Source organism: Hibiscus syriacus, unplaced genomic scaffold (assembly GCF_006381635.1).
Source record: "Hibiscus syriacus cultivar Baekdansim isolate YM2019G1 unplaced genomic scaffold, ASM638163v2 tig00110279_pilon, whole genome shotgun sequence".
In the NCBI taxonomy this organism is placed as follows: Eukaryota; Viridiplantae; Streptophyta; class Magnoliopsida; order Malvales; family Malvaceae; genus Hibiscus; species Hibiscus syriacus.
In genome coordinates this window covers 910,096-930,641 of record NW_024062659.1, presented here as the reverse complement: position 1 = coordinate 930,641, position 20,546 = coordinate 910,096, and the positions used below count along the sequence as shown (strand labels likewise).

General features: G+C 34.9%; 3 protein-coding genes and 1 pseudogene across 4 annotated transcripts; 1 reads left to right on the top strand and 3 right to left on the bottom strand.

The window, feature by feature from the left end:
• Positions 1-419: 419 nt before the first annotated feature.
• LOC120115913 (glutamine synthetase nodule isozyme-like) lies at positions 420-5,061 on the bottom strand. The gene is made up of 13 exons (XM_039136524.1): positions 4,906-5,061; positions 4,792-4,831; positions 4,601-4,704; positions 4,434-4,482; positions 4,179-4,285; positions 2,627-2,714; positions 1,487-1,615; positions 1,307-1,381; positions 1,155-1,208; positions 1,032-1,069; positions 785-944; positions 624-684; positions 420-543 (listed from the first exon to the last, which is right to left on the bottom strand). The coding sequence occupies exons 1-13, from the start codon at positions 4,977-4,979 to the stop codon at positions 452-454; spliced, it is 1,071 nt and encodes a 356-aa protein (XP_038992455.1). The 5' UTR covers positions 4,980-5,061; the 3' UTR covers positions 420-451.
• On the bottom strand, positions 1,661-15,725 carry LOC120115916 (60S ribosomal protein L44). Of its 2 annotated transcripts, XM_039136527.1 has the most exons (5): positions 15,632-15,725; positions 14,848-15,027; positions 14,684-14,758; positions 14,526-14,589; positions 1,661-1,672 (listed from the first exon to the last, which is right to left on the bottom strand). In XM_039136527.1, the coding sequence occupies exons 1-4, from the start codon at positions 15,632-15,634 to the stop codon at positions 14,530-14,532; spliced, it is 318 nt and encodes a 105-aa protein (XP_038992458.1). In that variant the 5' UTR covers positions 15,635-15,725; the 3' UTR covers positions 1,661-1,672; positions 14,526-14,529. The 2 variants fall into 2 exon arrangements, with proteins under 2 accessions (XP_038992458.1, XP_038992457.1); XM_039136526.1 differs by lacking the exon at positions 1,661-1,672 and having other exon boundaries at positions 14,374-14,589.
• A 725-nt stretch (positions 15,726-16,450) lies between these two features.
• LOC120115986 (cytochrome P450 86B1-like) lies at positions 16,451-18,483 on the bottom strand. The gene is made up of 3 exons (XM_039136577.1): positions 18,441-18,483; positions 16,983-17,911; positions 16,451-16,471 (listed from the first exon to the last, which is right to left on the bottom strand). Exons 1-3 carry the CDS (start codon positions 18,481-18,483, stop codon positions 16,451-16,453), a joined length of 993 nt encoding a protein of 330 aa, XP_038992508.1.
• A 174-nt stretch (positions 18,484-18,657) lies between these two features.
• Positions 18,658-20,248, top strand: LOC120115912 (annotated as a pseudogene).
• The last annotated feature ends 298 nt before the right edge of the window (positions 20,249-20,546 follow it).

Here is a 20,546-nt window from a genome sequence, read left to right as displayed (position 1 = left end):
GATCTAATTGAAAATTTAATATATAAAAGATCATTATCATAATTATTCCTAAATATATAAGATAAATTTTTATTATTTTCTAATAAAATTAGATACTTTTCATCCTAAATCTGAATATGATATGATCCAATTCGACCCGACACAAACCTCAAATTTTAAAGTCTCATTAGCTTTAGTATCACATAAGATTAAGGGTACAGACATCAACTCCATTGCCACAATATAAATCAAGTAGCCTTTTATTTAAGGTTACCACAAATTCGTTCGAGCGAGTAGACTGTTACCTAAAGGGATAATAAAACACAACACGGTTCAAATGGCAAACCGCAATCCAAACCAATAAAATACAAAGTTCACCCACTGGTTCAACGAAGAAGATCGAGAGAGGCTGTTATTAATCTGCAGTATGATTTTCCTTCTCATCTTTCACATGTTCCGATTCGTCGCCCTCTCAGGGCTTCCAGATAATGGTGGTCTCTGCAATCATTGATGTCACGACATAAGGATCCATGTTCGACGCCGGCCTTCTGTCTTCGAAGTAGCCTGTAAATTACATCACCATGAGTGTTAAATTCCAGGGACGACACGTCTGTATCATAGTTTGAACATTGCAGAGTGGTTACCTTTTCCGGCCTTTTCGGTGTCACGGCCGACACGGATGGAAGCTCCCCTGTTGGCAACACCCTGTGGTTCGGACATTGCAAGCAAAACAGTAACAAGAAATGAGAATTCAATGTCATGCTGAAAAATAGGGTGCTGAAGGCCTAATATTGTGCTAACTTACCCATGAGAATGTGTTGATATCTGCCGTCTCGTGACGACCCGTTAGGCGTCTCTCGTTACCCTCTCCATAGGCGGCAATATGCTCCTTGTGACGCAGACCCAACTTCTCGATCGCCTTCTTGATAACATCGATGCCCCCGTCATTCCTCATGGAGTTTGTGCTGAGAGAATAGTTTCATTTCAACTGATTAAACTCTATCCGTGCTTGACATAATAAAAATGAAGTGCATATTGATTTTATCATTTACCTGTAGTTAGTATGAGCACCAGCACCATTCCAGTCACCCTGGTACCAGAAATGAAATGCAAAAATTAGGCTAAAATAAATGAGTGAACTCGAAACCAGATGGAATTGCAGCATAAAAACGAACCGGGATTGGTTTGGGGTCGAAAGAAAGAACCACTCCGGCGATTTCGGTGATTCGCTGTTTGAACATGAACGAAGTAGTAGTTATGGTTCACACTTCAATCCGTAAAGACACATATTCATTAATCAAATACACTACAAATATATGGACCATACCTCGAGAATGTATCGAGCAATCCATATTTGATCGCCGGCAGAAATTCCGACGGATGGGCCAACTTGGAACTCCCACTGTATACACAATCGCAAGACCAGATAAACCATGGACCTTTCATGGAAAATAAAGGTAGATCAAAATAAAAGAAACACATTTAAACGAAGAACGGCACAACGCACTTGACCAGGCATGACTTCACCATTGATTCCACTGATGTTAACGCCAGCATAAAGGCATGCCTTATAGTGGGAATCCACAATGTCCCTTCCAAAGGACTTGTCAGCACCTACTCCACAGTAGTAGGGACCCTGTATGGATAATAAAACATGGTAAAATAATCAGTTCCCATGGATATAAACAACAAGCTTTACATCACCATATAACATTTGAGGACTTGTACTTGATATACAAGCAAAAATGCTCACGAGTAAAGGGAATATTTGTTCAAGTTGATTCATAAATTTTGAGTTAGTCAAATTAATGAATTTTATTTTATCATTTAAACTTTATTTGAACTTTTTTTCGAATTCGAATTGAGTTGTTCAAGTTTTATGTTCAAATTTAATTGTGATTATTTATAATATTGTGATACAAATTGATTTCAATTTAACGATTTTAACATATTGTTATTTAATGAATCAAATATCATTTCAAATTATAAAATATATTTATAATGTTATTTTTCTAAATAATGAATTTTGAAGACGGAGTAATGATAGGATTATAAAGAAGTAAAGGAATTGATGAAAGAAATAATTTTGTAAAAAGTTACAGCTGAAATACCAAATTGAATAAAATGCAAAGTTGAGGAATTAAATTTAAAAAAAATTAAATTTGTATTTAAATATAAGAATTGAGGTTATATAGGTATTCTATAGTGGTAGAAAAGAATGTAGTTTAAATTGACGAAGATATTGAAGAATGAAATCATACAAAATCAAAAGACTAAATTGAAAAAAGAAGAAATGTGTTGTCAAAAAATTTAAACTACACATGTATTCTAAAGTGGTTTAGGAGTCGAACATATGAATAATTTAATGAAAAATATATTTAAAATAAGAAAGAATTAAAGAAATAAATAAATCATAGACCAAATATAAAATTATCAAATTAATTAACTATTCTTTTGGGTTTTCGATGATTCAAGCTTTACAAATTGGAACTTAAAATTTAAGTTAATTAAAATTTAAAAAAATATTTTTTTCAAATCAAATTTTGTTCACCCCTATTTATATCATATAATTCATTTTCAACATAAAAACTTTATCCTTGATGATCAGACGCGACAACAATCAGAAAGTGGGATTTGAAAACAATACCTGTGGTCCGGGAAACCCTCCAACGGGCCATCCAAGAGGCCACTTAGTATCCTTTTGAAGAAGAGTGTACTCTTGCTCAATGCCATACCTGGTTCCAATATGTTTAAGATTCTAATCAACTAAAACTTGTAATAGTCAAACTTCTAAGAAAGTCCTTGTTGCTTTAAAGTTTGTTTACATGATGGCATTCCTTACAAGCAATTCAAAAGAAAAAAATCATTATAAGATTTTTTATTTAAAAAAATATAATATTTGTTCATCAACCCAAATAGTAGAAATGATGAGGTTATCTGACTTTCAACTATTTTCATCGTTAGCACGGCCAAACCCAACTCAAAAGTTAGGTGAAAGAGAGCAGGTGAACATTAAAAAAAACTAATATATTTTTAGCAATTATTTTGTATTGGATTAAAAATAACAATATAATAAATGGGATAATTAAATAATCCTTATCAAACAACCTCCCCTCTTTATTTCTGTGCAGGATGGAAAATATTATTCTATTAACCAGGGAATCATCCCAGATAATATGGTGTATCATGTGAAAGAAAAAAACAAACAGAAGAATCCAAAATTATTCGGCGTTAGCTTTGTACTTGCCAAAAGATCAATGCATATGGCCTTTGATATGTTCAATGTACTATAAAAAAAGGATGGAAGAAACCTTTCAATTTTTTATGCAATAAATTATTATTATTAATATTTTAATATGAATTTTATAAAACATACAATGCTTAAAACACAAAATGAACCTTGAATTTAGCACTTGATAAAATTAACTGCTATTTTTTTAATTACCACCTAAGTTTAACAATTTTGGTCCAATTGACACCTTAAATTTTTATACCAACTTATAAGTTTAGGGGTTAATTTCAAAGAAAAGGTCTGAAGGACTAATTTGATTAAATTTATAAGTTTAGGGTATAGATTAATATATAAATATTAAGAAACCAAATATTCAATTTTATATTTGTCGCTTTCTTTCCTTGGTTGAAGCCACCACCGAAAATGTTAATATTTTTTAATATTTTCAGTAAAGCACTGTCTAGCACATTATTTTTTCTTCTGAAAATATTAATATTAGGCGCTAACTAAAATATTTAACATTTTCGGTAAAACGTTAACTAAAATAAAATATTATTTTTTTTCTACCGAAAATATTAATAATAGGTGCTACCTAAAATATTAATTTTTTTACCAAAAATTAAGTAGCAAAATTAACATTTTCGGTAAAAAAAATAATATTTTACGTAGCAATTTATCGAAATATTAAAAAATATTAACATTTATGATAAAATCTTTTTTAGTTAATAATCTATCGTACAACAGAATATAATGGCATATGATCATATATTAGAAATTTTGAGTGTACTTTATCTTTTAGTTATTCAATGTCATAATAAAATTGGGGGAATACATAATTACTTCAAAAAATAAATGATTTAAATTGCTATCTCCTTAGATGCCGCCTAGGCTTTATACTTTATATACATCTTTATAAGAAGATAAAAATAGCAAAGCAAAAGCTTAAAAAGGGAAGAAAAAAAGTTACCAAGGCTCCTCAGCAACAACATCAGGGTGGCTAAAGATCTTAGCCGCGTTAAATCTCTTGTTCGTGGGAATGGGCTCACCGGCCGGTGTGTAAGCATCGCACATCACCTGATACATTATCATCAACGTCCATAAGACAGGATTACCCATCTTGACTTTTGATTTTGATCGAGATTATCATTAATTAACTAACTAATTAAAGCAAAAACTAAAATCTCGGAGAGAAATCAGTAACGTGTAAGGAATCAAATTTTACCAAGATGTTGTTTCCTTTCCTGAATGGATCCTTGAATATAGCTTGAGGGCTGATTCAGTCAAAAACGGAATCTCAATCGTAATAAAGAAATAAATCTCGAATATACTTTCTTCCCCTAAAAAAGACGATTTAAATCGGAAAGTAAATTGAAATAATAAAAAACTTACTATAGAATGACCTCACTGTCCTCTCCAGGTGCTTGATCGGTGCTGGAACCATCGTAGTTCCATTTGGGGAGTTTTGAAGGGTCCGTCACCGGTCCAGGCAAAGTCTATGAAAAAAAATCAAATAATCTCACTTTTTCAATACAAAACGTGTAATAATCAATAAATGAAAGTTCATAAAGTGAATCGCGCACTCTCGCTTTGCTTCGCAGATCCATTCCAGATCCGCCAATCCTGAAACGAAAACCGACGAAACAATAAGTATGAGATCGTATCTAAGAGGAGTAAGAGATAAGTGAGTAACTGACCATATATATTCGGCTATGATCTTCTCGGTGGTCTCGCTGAGGTTGAGGTTGATGAGATCATTGAGGAGCGACATGGCTGCTAATTGGCTGCTCAGTGACGAACAGAGATGCAGAGAAAATAAGGAAAGTGGTGGGAAAACTTGATAAGCAGGGAAAGTTATATATAATGGGGAACGTGAAAGAGCTAAAGGATAATAACAACAAGGGATTGAAAGAATCAAGGAGGCAGCCGCTGCAAGTTGTGGCACCACACCTTAGCCATTTTCTTAATGTTCATTATATAGGTTTATTTTCATTTTTCATCCCTGTATTTTTTATTCTTTTATCAAATTTCGTTTGGGAGTCCCTATAAAAGTATTTTTGGCTTAAAATTTCATTTGAAATGTAAAAATATTTTCAAACAATTTATTTTCAATTAAAAATTCACATTTGATACGTGATCATTGACTTAAACCAAAAAGTTAAAAACATAACGATTTTACGTTGAAAATATTCGTTAAAGAAACCCGTTTGGAGAAATATTCTCAAACGAAACCCTGACGAAAAGTTATAAACGAGATAAATTAAAAACAACACAAATCATTTATTTTTAAAAAAGTTATTTTTTTTATTTTTAAACTTTTTTTGAATTAAAAGAAAGCCTAAGTCATCATCTTAATGTGCAACAGTCGCTTTTAACCCAAGAAGGTCGACAAGCTCATCTGGGGGGAGTCAAAACAGACCAAATTGAAGTGGTTCCACGAGGCAAGCTTTGCTATCTTATATGCAATCTTCTCATTCATGCTTATCCATTGGACTTTTGTCATCCAGCATCCAAATCGTCGTTGCTTCAAAATTGTGCGAAGTAAAGGAATATGACTATAAATGGCAGCACTATCTTTGACTAGTTTCACTGTTATGCTACAATCAAATTGTATCAATAGCCTGGAAATCCCAAAGCTCCTTGCAATGAGTATACCTTCGTAGATGCTCCAGAGTTTTGTGTGCAGGGTCGATGTTGTCCCTATATTCTTTGTAAAACCTATAATCCATTCACCAGTGGAGTTGCGAAGCACACTACCAATCGAACCTCGCCCATCAAGTGTCGTAAATGCACCATCAGTGTTTAAACACATCCATCCTCGGGCGCCCAACAGAAATTTTGATACTGCTTTCATAGCATTTGGCACAGCTATAACTACTATGAATGAACGAATCTATTTTATAAGTGGCGCCTTAAAAACATAATCGTTCCTTTGTTTCCATATTAGCCAAATGAGAGCAGCAAAAAAGAGGACCAAGAAGGATCTCATCACATAAGGGAAGTTGCATGGTGATATTTTGTGTAATCCATGAATAAAGATCAGCACCAAAAAAGCTGATGCAGGCGGATTGGGGTACAACGCGCGACTACAAGTGTCGGCTTGGTGGACACTCACGTAACACATGAATTACAGTTTAAATGGCAGCAACGCAAGTCGGACATGAATGGTTGTTTGTGAGCATTCGTCTTCCTCGTTCGTAGTTTATCATGATTTTTTCTTTAAAAACAAGCCATGTAAACATGCAGATTCATTGAGGAGCAATGATTGACCAAATATTCTTCCAAATATAGCTTTTTCAGTCCAGTTACCTTCCATGAGAAATGTATAAGCTGACTTAATCGTAAAGTGATGTTCAGGATTCCATCTCCAAACTAGGGCATCAGATTTATCATTTCTATCAGGGGGTCGCTGATGACGTAAGAGATGGCAGCTGGAATAAGAACTCGAGATAGAACTTCAACATCCCAATGGCCATGATCAACAATGAACTTGTATATTTTCTAAGTTAAATCAGCACGTATATTATCCGGGCATAATCACATAAAGGCCCCAAGCTCGACACCCACGTGTCATTCCAGAAGCTTATAGTGTCTCCATTGCCCATCGACCAAACCAAACAAGAGAGCAATTACCTCCATATTTTCGATATTCCTCTCCACAATGGGGAGCAGTTGTGTTTTTTCAATGGATAAAGGGTGAGCCTCAAGAATTTTATATTTTTGTCTGAGTAGTTGGACCCAGTAAGAGTTTTCTTCACCATAAGAGAGTAGCCAAGCTTCATCAGGAAAGTTTTATTTTGCTCAAGAGGCCAGATAAACCCCAAACCTTCTCGATCAATAAGATTACATATAATAGCCTAATTAACTAGAGAGATTTTCCTACCAGATGGTTTCGATCTCATCACAGACCCGTTTAGGAAATAACATGACTTGCATAAAATAAGTCGAAATGGCTTAAAGGACCGATTTAGTCAGAGTAATACGCCCTTCCAGCAAAAGAGATCAAATAGCCCAACCATTTAATCTACCCCTGAATTTATCAAAGATGAAATCAAAATCAGCAACTTCCCCGTAGAGTCAACTTCTTGGAACCCAAGACATGATAAAATGGAAATTTTCGTGGCTATGGCAATATTAGGCAAAAGTAAATATCAACATTTTCATATAACATAAGTTCATCAGCAAAAAATAAATGACTGGTGGGAAGGCTATGTCGAGCAAAAGAGAAGCCCTTCCAATCTCCTTCTTCAACACATTTACGAATGCTATGGCCAAGACGTTCCATTTCCAAAACAAAGAGATATGGAGAAAGGGGTCACCTTACCGGATACCCTGTTCCGATTTGACCTCAGAAGAATTTTCACCATTCTATTGGATTTGCATAGATGTCGAAGTGATACAATGCATTATGACTCGGATAGTGCTTGATGGGAATCCAGCTTCGACGAGTGAATCTTGAATGAAATCCCATCGGAGGTGGTCAAAATATTTTTCAAGATCCACTTTAATTGTCATCCAACCTTGCTTTGTCTTGAGTTGACGCATGGAGTAGATTACCTCTTGATTGATAATGATATTCTCGGTAATAGAACAACCAACAATAAAACTCATTTGATTCGGCATAATTAGAATAGACATCACTTGCTTTATGCAGCGAACAATAATCTTGGTGATGAGTTTATACATGACAATGCACAAGTTGATGGGACGGAAATCCGTAAAAGTTTCGGGGCCTTTTTTTTGGGATTAAAACAAGCACAGTTTTATTTAGATCAACTTCAATATCACCTTCTGCAAAAACCTTTTTCACCATGCTACAAACAGATTGACCCACCACGTGCCACTATTTTTGGAAAATTTCTACATGGAGGCCATCGTGACCAGGTGCTTTTTGGGGGCCATATCTTTCAAAGCTTTAAAGATTTCCCTATCTTTTGGAGTAATAGACATAGAATCCTTAAAATGAGTCAGAATTGCCAGGAAGTGACCTGAAATGGGAAAATTCCTAACCACTTCCTCATCGCATGCATAAATATTCCTGAAAAAATGAATCATTTCTTCCTTAAGTTTATTTGTGTCAATGCACCAATCACTTGGAGGAAGTTTTAGGGCCAATATTCGGTTTTTCTGCTTTAACTGCAAAGCACTTCTATGGAAGTATTTTGTATTTCGGTCACCTTATGTAGCCTAATTTATTCTAGAGCGTTGTTTCCATAGAGTTTCCTCTTGATCTAGGAGTTGCTCTAACTCGGTGAGGAGCTTGGCTTCAAGATTGATAAGGAAAGTTGAATGATATCTATTAAGGCTTTTGTGTATTCCTAAAAGTCTTGTCATAACTATCTTCTTTTTTGTGCCAATATAACCAAACACTGTTTTATTCCATATATCAGCTGCATTAGTAAAATGGGATATAGTGTCCGAAAGAGATTAAGAGTTTATCCAGTTATCCTCCACCATTCGGTTGAAATCGTTATGCTGCAACCAGCCAGAGAAATATCTGAATTGAGTTTGGCAAATATTAGTTGTAGAGCTGTCAACACAAAGGAGAAGTGGTCTATGATCAGACCACATACGATGAAGATGATGTACGACTGTCTTAGGATATGATTCATCCAATTTTCTATTACATAAAGCCCTATCAAGATGAGCATAAGAAAACCCATATTCCATGTGAATTCAGGACCTTGGAATCCCATGTCACGGATGCCAAAATCATAAACAAAATCCTGGAAATTTTTCCAAGGTCGAGTAGAAGTCGCACCATTCCTCCTATCAGAAGCAGTGAATGTGCCATTAAAATCTCCCAACATGACCCAAGGGGAGGTAATATTTCCAGCGAGGGATCGAAGGTGAGGCTATAGTTGTTTTCGCTTAGTTGTATTCGGGCTGGCATATATAATGGTCACCAAAGTTGAGAAATTACCATGGGAAGTAGAGATACGACAATGGATGAACTGGAAGTGATTGAGGAGTATGTCTACTTGGATTTTTTCATGCAATCATAACTATATGCCACCTGAAAATCCTATAGCTTCAATATGGTGAGAGCGAGCGAAACCAGTGGCAGCGATAAAAACATCAACTCTGCCACCACTTATCCGGGGTTCAAGAATTACTACTAAATTCAGCTTAAAATCACGCAAATATTGTCGAAAAGCCGTGAGAAAACGCGGGTGACCATATCCCTGTACATTCCAGCATATTATTTTAACATCCATAAAGAAAGATAAGTGTAGTAAGCCAAATCATTCCAACATGGGAACCGCTTGGAAGTGCAAATATTATGCATGGCACAGTTGCGTTGAGCAGGATTAGTAGGATCAGAATCTGTTGTTGTTAAAGGCGCTTCACTCGATTGAGTTTGGTTCGTATAAGGTGGTTCTCGTGGTAAGAGTTTGTGCTGGGTAGCCCCATGCATGGCTTGTAAATTCACACCGTCGACAATGTTTGGATTAGTATTCTTTGATAGCACGATGGGTGAATGTTTCGACATGTCCAATATGGAAACACGTGGCTCAATAGTGCTTTGGCAGAGTTGGTGGTTTGACTGACCCTGGCATCCATTCGAGGATTTAGCAGCGATCTTGGGGATCATTAAAAGTTTACGGACAAGAGTGGGCACCTTGCTTTTAGAGCATGTTGATCGCTGGAATTTCCTTTGCTTGACTGTGCGTGAGAAACTAGAGAATGAGCATGAGAAGCATGATGAGCATGAGGAGCTTGGTTGGTGTTTGTAGCTTGATTTGGATTTACAAACACAGCAGCAGTAACATCATCGGTTGATTCATATAGAAGGTTGAATCTCGAACCATTGTTCTTCAAATTTTGTCCTTTGTCCACATAAGGTTTTTTTATTGTTTTTTCTTTGTCTTCTTTCAACAACCATCCATGGTCCAAATGGTTCAGAGCTTTGCTTGGCATTTAGCAATTGTGGTTTACTTACTTGTTCTTTTGGGTCATTTGAATCTTGCTGGTCAATAATAATTTTGTCTTGGCAGATATCTTTAAAATGTCCTTACTGACCACATGAGAAACATATTGTAGGCAGCGATTCGTGTTCGACGATCTGGACACGCCCATTGATAAGGAGCTTCGAGGTTAGCGGTTTTTTTAGGTCCACACTTACCTCCATTCTTACAAAATGTCCTCGACAACCAGTTTCCGTTTGATAGTTAATTTTAACAACATTTCCAATGCATTCACCAATTTCAGTAATAAGGCTACGTCTATAGAGTGTTACCGGTAGTCTCGGAAGGCAAATCCACGCCACAATTCTACTAGGAAATAATTGTGAGGAGGTAAAATCCGGTGACCACGGTTCAAAAGTTAAATAATTACCAAAGATTGTCCATGGACCATTGGAGAGGGCAGTCAAGATATATGGGCATGTTCGTAACGAAACATGGAAATAATCGTTCTCTATGTCCATGAGACAAAAGGGCTTGAGATGGCTTCCATAGATCATAAAGTTTATTCCAAAGAGTTGTGTAGCCAATAAGCCTCCCAAGCAGCTTATCCACAACTGTCTGATCAAAAGTTTTATTGGTTATGGCTTGGACCCGATTGGAGAAATCAATGGAGATTAAACCATCAACGACTCCATGAATTACATCATCCTCGAAGACTTCAACATCTTCATCGTCTAGAATTTCATCATCGATCAAAGGTTCTTTAGGGTTGTCTTTAATGAGGGTGTCACGATAGGAGGTTGGAGCAGGTGGAATAACTGAAGTAGTTTTGCTGGCCACTTCAATATCATAATGTGTGAAGCATCGCCGCCTGTGTCTGGTGGTTCTTCATCAAGTCGGCGGGCTTTCTTTGTTAAGCAATCCTCTAAGGTTTGTGGGGCTAGGTTTTCCATCCACTATATCTTGTAGTTCCTCATCAAATTACTTAATTTTAAACTTTTTACATAGTGATTTAGTTCAATAAAAAAGTTTAAAATTTAAAGAGAAGAAAAAAAATTAAAACTACTTTTTCCTAATATTTTGGAAGCTAAAAATACCATTATTCAAATTATATTATTTTATTGCACGAGCGAAGCGACTTTTATGATTAAGGGAATGACTGATATTTTTTGAGATTTCGGATATGAGCACCAACAATTATAGAATATTTGAGTTATCATTAGCAAATAATTAAGAGTCTTTATAACCTATATTATCACTTATAATCACCATAGATAAAAAAATATTTCCTTATATATTTTAACATGGTCAATATATTCATATTGTTTTTTTTATTATTATTATGGTAAAATATACTTTTAGACCCATCAATTATATGTTTGACAATGAACGAAATGTTTTTTTTATAGAAGTTACATACACGGAACTCAATTAAATTATTTTTACAAACAAATCATTGATAGTTAAATATGAGACGTAATAGTGATGTGGTCTATAATTATAAGAGTTTTAGACTTTAAATTTTTACTGTTAATTTGGTCTTAATTAAAAAATTAATGAATTTAATCTCTCATATTTAAAAAATTTATCAATTTTAATATTTTATTTCATGATGAAATGTGATTATTCAACTGTTATTTTGTTTAAAAGTATCAAAAAATATGAAATTAATATGAATAATTAAATTTATTAAATCATTCTAAAGTATAAAGTATAAACATATTTCATTTTCAATAACAGATACAAGTGATATAATCAATACAGAATACCGTGTCAAGCTCAATCTGAAACAAAACAAGGGGCCACAAGCCCAAGCCTGGAGGGTTTTTGATCTGCCGTACAAGCACAAGTGGAGTGGAGCCAACGGCAGGCTATTCAATCCTTGGTAGAGTTCTGGACCCAAATAAACACGGCTTTAAAATCCAGAGGGACTGAAGTTGATATTTAACCATTTTGGTGGGGGTGATCAATGCCATAAAACAAAGGCCACCAATCATTAGAATGCTAATTATATGATTACTTGGGAGGACCTGCATCTCATGCTTATTGTATGGATGCTTGGACCTTGAAAGGACAACAAAAATGTAGAGAAAAACAAACAACAAAATCATCGGACTAGACTCTCGTGGAGGATATTAAAAGAATGAAAATATATATTTTATGTTATTGGTGTATTAGGTTGAGTGATTGACTCGAATCTAATGGATTTTGATTCGATTTAATATGATTGTGTTGATTTCTTTATCGAAAAAATTGAGTTTGGATTGAAATTTTTTAAGGGATGAGATAGGTCTGATTTACAATTATAATAAAAAAATTGATATGACTTGATTGAGCTAAAATTATAATTATCTTTTATATTTGTAGAGAAAATTACAATAATACATTTCTATATTATTTTTTCAATTATATAATCAACCTTTGATCACTCCTTTTTAGAGTATAATACGAGTTTAGTACTTAAACTATCAGTTTTGGTTCATTTTAGTGCCCAAACTTTCAATTTTTCTCAAAATCATATCTAACATTTAGTTTTTGTTTCATTTTAGCACCCACCTTAAAAACTTAAAGGACAGGCTAACAGGGCATAGGTCCGATGGACGGATGATTAATCTGAACAATGGACCACGAGAGAATGACGAGTCAACCAATATAATCCAGTTTAAGTCCCATCGAACGGTCAACGATGGAGATCAAAGGATATAGAAATCAAAGAGTTCATCGTCAATTTGGGGAGGTTGAGGTATTTTTCCGATGAAACGGATGTCGGAATCACGTTCATGGGTCAACAAGGTGTGGGTTGTAAAGTTTGGGCCTCATCGACCAACGAATGCGACGGTCGGCAACTGTAGACGCGACGACTGACGAGCTTATCTGTTAAAATTTTAATAATAGGTACTAAAATGAAACAAAAATTAAACGTTAGGCGTGGTTTTGAAAAAAATTAAAAAGTTTAGATATTAAAATAGATAAAAATGATAACTTATATACTAAACACGTAATTTACCCTTTTTTTATTCTTCACAATCTTTTGCTTCGTCAACTACGTCTTCTTTTTGTTTTTCCATTTCTAATAAACGATAAAAGGTCTTGTGAATTGATGGGAGCAAAGCAGTCGGAGAGAAGGTAAAGAAAAACATACAAGTCAAAATTGAAAGAGTTAAATTATGTTTCATTCATAAATATATTTCAATTATTACGCTATCCAAATTTTAAAAAAATACATCTAATATATAATTAATATATCAAACTTATATTTTTGAATAATTTTCGTAAATATCATATTTATTTATATAAAACATAATATAACATAAAACATATTATTGTGATCTCAAGTAGACAAATATATTATTTTTCAATGCATAAGATCTATTTTTTAATAAATAAAAATTAATTTTTTACAATAAATACATTTTCACCTCATAAAATTACAAAATGATTCATATAAAGATATTAAAAAATATGAAATAATTTTAACTACTCAATTTTATTTTACTAAATTAAACTCTTTATATATTATTATTATTATTGAGTTTGTAATTTTAAATAAAACACGAAAAATAAAAATTGAAAATAATTCATATAAAAAGAATTTATTATTTTAGAAGTATTTATGTCTAAAATAATGAAAATTATTTATTACCTAAGAATTTAGAGATAATACGTAATTAAATTTTGAACTCAGTTTTATTCTTAGTAGTCGTTGTACAAGATTTTGATATTCAGGCTTTTGTAATGTGAATTTGAAATAATATCAGAACCTAAGAATAACGAGAGTTAATTGTATCACACGTCTTTCAATTATTGCTTTTGTTATAAAATGATCTTTAACTTTTAAATATTCTAATCTATCCCTAAATTATGAATATCATTCTAAATTAAACATTGGACTTTTGAACATTTCAATCTCATCTCTAAACTATGATCTTCATTCTAAATTAATCCCAAACTTTTTGAACATTTCAATTTTATCCCAGGTTATATGTATATATGAATCACATCCATTGTTAATAAAATCATTAGGCCAAGTTATTTATTATATGTATGAAAAAAATAAAACTTAAGTTGGATTATAGTTGAAACCAGTTACATATTTGGATGAATCTGGGGATAAAATTGAAAGATTCAAAAGTTAAAAAGCCAATTTAGAATAAGAGTCATAGTTTAGGGATTGAATTGGAATATTAAAAAGTTGAAGGACCAATTTAACATGAGGATCATAATTTGAGGACGTGATGCAATTAACTCGCATAACAATGAACCAAAACTTCCATTAAATGTGAACATCACATAAACGTTTTCATAAAATCAGAAATTAAAATCAAAACTACACCAAACATTCCATACCGCATTCATTAAAAGTTCTTCCACCAAAGCAAACAAAAAGCAAAACATGCAACAAGAAAAACAAAACTAGAAAAGAGACGTTCCCTTCCCTTTCTTGTCTCCACCAATCTCAAAGTGTTTGCACCTCTGCAAATACGAATACGCAAAACATTAGCTCATCGATACAACAAAGTAAAACCAAAACAATAATAGATCGGCATGGCCTTTTCCGTGCACTGACCTTGATCGGATGCTGCGAAACATGCTTGCAACCCTGGCATTGCAGCCTCAGCACAATCTTCTTGGTAGTTTTTGCCTATTCAAAGAATACACAATTATGCTTGGTCTGACCACTACATACACATCAAAGAGAAGGGATAACAGACAAGTGCCGCAAAAAGTTACCTTCTTGTGGAACACTGGTTTGGTCTGTCCACCGTAACCGGATTGTTTGCGATCGTAGCGACGTTTCCCTTGGGCAGCCAAACTATCCTTACCCTTCTTATACTGTGTAACCTTGTGCAAAGTGTGCTTCCTGCACTCCTTGCTCTTGCAGTAAGTCTTCTTGGTCTTAGGCACATTCACCTGCAACGCCAACACGAATACAAATTGAAACAGAAGTACTAAATTCAGCACTCATTTCATCAAAAGAACTCCTAGATTACAGCTCAACCACAGCAAACGAAACCACAAGTGTACCGAATCAAAACCCTTTTATTTAATGGCATCATTACTATAGAAAGGGGAAATGCCAAATTTTAGATTTCTCAATGTTTCCAGTATTCAATTGCTTCAATTACAACAATATATAAGCTCTTGTGCCCTAGACAACATTGGTTGCCACGAATAAAGTTTACCCTTCGATTGCAATGTCATCAGCTTCATGTATACTGAGATTTCTAAGAGAAACCCAATGCTAAAGCCATCAATTCAAGGCCAAATTCATATAACACGCCTAAAGCTAACAATAGATTAACCAAAACAAAATGAAACCTTCATCCGTACGGGTAATATTAACAACCCATTCTAAGAGCTGCTTAGTATAATGTTAACAAATCATTCGATTCGATTAGTCCCATTTACAAACATTTCCCATAGTTAAAAAAAAAAAGCAGATCAAAAATGGACGAGCGAGAGGTAAATGAAAGCAAAGAAAGAAGAGTATAGAGTTAGGGAAATAGAGCGCTACCATGGTTACGGCTGAATCGAGTGAAGCCGAGCTGCAGCTCTTCGCGAATGGTAAAGTAAATGTGTACTCTAGGGTTTATAGTGGCTTTAAGCTTGAAAATGGATAATTGCCATATCCAACCCAAAGCCTCCTTTCATGGCCCATTTATTCTTGCATATAGATTCTAGGGTAAACTACCTATTTGGTCATCCACCTATTACTTAATTTCTGTTTTAGTCATTTAACTTTTTTTTTCAAAATCATGTCTAACATTACATTTTGATAGGATTTTAGTGACTCATCGTTAAAAAATTAATTATGATACTGACGTGATATTTTTTGATTATTTTTTCAATATTGACGAGATATTACCTTAATCTCTAATCGTTCTTTCAAAAATACAAGATTGTGACTTTCAAAACTTAACCAACTAACTTCTAATCTTAATCTCCAATATTCTTACAAAGTAAACTTACATAACAAAAAAACTTACTCAAATTAATGTTTCTATTTTTAATCAATGTCTAATTAAAGAAGTATAGTCATGTACGGATTCAACGTGAGACAAAATCGTACCACGAGAGTTATATTCTGATCCTGAAAGGATCATTGCCTAGCTATGATCATGAGCCTTCGACTCGCGAATCTTTCTGTCTATCATATATCTTCATCTTTTTAATTTCATTTTTCAATTAAATTGTATCACAAACTTTTAAAACAGAACTAAAATAAAAGTTAGATCACATAAATTTAAATTTTATTGAACAACAAAGCAAATGTTGAACAAGACTTACAATATCACAATACTTATGTCCCATGAAAGGGTGGGGTGCCTCCTATTTATAGCACAAACTTCCTATTCTAAAACATCCAATCATTAGTAATCAATTAATTAAAACAATCCCATCATTAAGTCCTAAACATAACCAACTACCACTCTAATTAATGCCCATAATTTTACTAATCAAAATTTATTTTAAGTTTTTTAAATCGAGTTGAGCTTATAAAATTCGAGTTCAATCAAATTTATTTGTTTGATTTTTTTATTCAAATTTAATTATAATTGTATATAATGTAGTGATACTAATTGTTTCAATTTAAACTATTCTCGTCCACCATATATATTTGTTCTTATTCTTTTTCTCACGTGTAAATAAAATTTGTAATATCATTTAATAAATCAAATATCATCTAAAATTATATAATATATTATATATCTATTATATTAGTTTTTCAAATGAGAGATTTTAATGATAAAGTATTGATGGGTATAAAGGAGTTAAAGAAATTGATGAGAAGAAGTTAAAATTAGTGTACCAAATTGAATAAAATGCAAAAATAAGATATTGAATTTTAAAAAGAAAATCATTACCTCCTTGTGATCAACAGGGACCGAAGGGTACAATCTTAGAGTCTCTGACAATGAAGCTTGCAAATAATCCATCTTCTTTATCTCCTCTGGTCTAAATATCAATGGGATTTCTAATTCTCGTTTGTTTTTCAACTCATCTCTTTCGTTAACAATTCTACATATCTCCGCAAGAATTTTCTCTTCGATCATCGGATTCTTTTCCAGCAACCAGAAAAACCAGCTCAACGCCACCGACGACGTATCCCTTCCGGCGAGAATAAAGTTAACACAAATATCACGTAGGAACTTGTCCAAAAATGGCTTCCCTTGTTCATCTTTCAATCTCATGAACACCGTCAACAGATCCGATCTTCGCCTTTCGTCCTCTGTTTGTAACGAAAGTTCCTTCTTCCTCGTCTTGATGACTTCTCCGGCGAACTCGTCGACACCCTTTATCGATGTTCCCAGCTTCTTTTCGGACCCTAAATCGAGGCATCTCATGGCTTTCCATATGAACGTCGGAGTGAAGAAACGTAGCAAGGTCGCCTCGGTGGCGCCTTCGAACGCTTTGGCGAATGGTATTTCGGGTAATCCAAGACGGAGACACCCGGGGTCGACGCCGAAGGCGATCATGCAAACGTTTTCGAACGTTAATATCAACAGGACATCTTGGAGATCGATGGTGGTTGATTTGTTCACTACATTTTCCAACACGGGCAAGAGCCTGGCGTGGACGAGTTCCACCAACGACTCGGTGGTCAATTGCCGGAACTTCGCCGAGTAGAGCTCGACGCTGATCGTTTTCCTCTGCCGTTGCCATGTCACATCATCGACGTTGAATATCCCGTCTACTAGAAGATCACGGATGGTGTCACGAAAATAAGGCCCTTTGGGGAAAACAGAGAACCTGGTCTTGAGAAGATACTCAAGGTTCCTTGGATCACAAGTAACTTCTCAATTTGGTCTTGATTTTATAATTTAATTACTTTATTCAATTTATTTTAATATATTTTAATTACCAATTAATTACTTGTTATAAATTGATTCCGGTAGTAATTTGTACAAAACATGGTAAAAAAGTTCATAAACAATAGCCATTTACATGTACTACACATGATAGGAGAAACTAGCACCATGCGTACATAAAAGGTTAAGGCCAAATGCAAATCAAGCTTAAGAGGTCAAATATCATACAAGGAAATGACGTATGATTATAACTAATGACGTATAATTTAATTGATTAATTTGATCGATGATATAAAATATGATTTCAGAATAGACGTATTTTTTAAGCTGATACTTGAAGAGTTTTATATTAGTCTGAGTGATTATAAAATGATATATGTTTTGAATCGGGATGAACTAAAATGAAATTTGAACTAAACATTAAATATGATTTAAAAAAAATAAAGTTTAGGTATCAAAATGGAACAAAAGTAGTAGTTTAGCTACTAAACATGTAATTTACCCTTAAAAAACACTTCATGCTAGCGTTGCCAACATATCTTCTCCATGGACTCATCGCCTGTATTAATGAAACCAATCCACGGTTATTGAACATTGATGTTTGCTTTGGACATAATCAACAACCATGTACAATAAGTTTGAGGTTGCCTTCGTTTTCGTCCAAATTATATAGAAACACTATAAAGTAGAAGACAGCGGCGAGAGGCATTTGAGTTCCTGTAAACGTGGAATGTTCCAAGCTCTTTTCAATCAACTTGCTAAATGAAAATCATTATCCGAATTAAATCAGATCCATGCACTTGTGGTCACTCTTGGCCTCCGCCGTGTTGACCCTTTCTCGTCTAAACTCCTCTCGGTAGCCGCTCTCTCCGACGACGGCGACATCGGTTATGCCTTCCGCCTTTTCTCCCGGCTGCAAGCCCCCGGAGTCTTCGATTGGAACACGATTATTGGAGGCTACTCCGGCAGTAAAAATCCCAACAAATCATTTTCAGTTTTCATTAAAATGCTCAGAGATGGTGTCTTGCCTGATCACTTAACATATCCTTTTCTGGCCAAGGCATCTGTTCGCCTTTTGAAGCCGGAACTCGGCGGAGCAATTCACGGCCACGCGTTGAGAAATGGGTTCGGGTTAGATAAGTTCATAAATAATTCTTTGATTCACATGTGTGCTTCCTACCGTGACGTTGTTTACGCCCGCAGTGTTCGATGAAATGCCGGTGAAGATTATTGTTTCGTGGAACGCTATGTTAGATGGTTATGCAATGTGTGGGGAAATGGCTTCTGCGCGTCAAGTGTTAGAATCAATGCCTCAAAGGGACGTTGTTTCTTGGAGCTGTTTGATTGATGGGTATGTTAAGAGTGGGGATTATAAGGAGGCGTTGGCAGTGTTCGAGGAAATGCAGATTTTGGGTCCCAAAGCTAATGAGGTAACGATGGTGAGTGTGTTGTGTGCTTGTGCACATCTCGGCGTGCTAGATCGAGGGAGGCTAATGCATCGTTATGTGATCGACAATGGCTTGCCGATGACTTTGGTTTTGCGTACTTCTCTTGTTGAAATGTTCGCTAAATGCGGAGCCGTAAGGGAAGCTTTAGACGTCTTTCGTGCGGTGTCTAATCGTAGGACCGATGTGTTGTTGCGGAATGCTATGATCGGAGGGCTTGCAATTCATGGATTGGTTAATGCATCTCTCGAATTGTTTACCAAAATGCAAATAGTTGGGATTGTCCCTGACGAGATCACGTAATTGTGCTTGTTGAGTGCATGTGCTCATGGTGGATTAGTGAAGGAAGCTTGGCACTTCTTCGAGTGTCTTGGAAAACACGGTATGACAGCTCCCAAGAGCGAACATTTTGCTTGCATCGTGGATGTTTTGGCTCGAGCAGGGCAGGTAGCAGAGGCATACCGGTTTCTACTCGAAATGCCCATGGAACACACTGCATCATTGCTGGGTGCTCTGCTAAATGGGTGCTTAATACACGGAAAATCTGATCTCGCAGAAATAGTAGGACGGAAACTAATCGAGTTAGACCCGGATAATGACGGTAGATATATCGGCTTATTGAATGTTTATGCGGCTATCAATCGATGGAAAGAAGCAAGAACAATGAGAGAGGCTATGGAAAGAAGGGGAGTGAGGAAGTCTGCTGGATTTAGTAGTGTGGAAATATCCGGATCTCTTTATCGTTTTATAGCTCACGACGTGACACATCCGAACTCGGAACAAATCTATAAAATGCTGGAATTCATTGTAAGCCAAATGAAACTTGATGTTCATAAGGATATTCGAGAATATCTTTCTTTATGAAACGTAATTCGAGTGCAAGTTTTTCGAAATCCAAACCTGTTAGATACCATCTCCAAAGGAAACTTTAAAGTAATATCAGAAGCAAGAAAGCACATATGTAGCACACTCCCTAAACAAAAACAATATCAGAAATATGTTTCTAATAGATATTTAAACACAATATTTTATCCGAACAATGTCGATTCGGTCTGTCCGTGTAATGTACCATCTTCTTTTCATCATTCTCAGAAAATCTGCAGGATTATAATATACCATAGCTGCAATGACAATGCTAGACATTTGAATCTTGAAGGTTGGGCTGAGCAAGCTG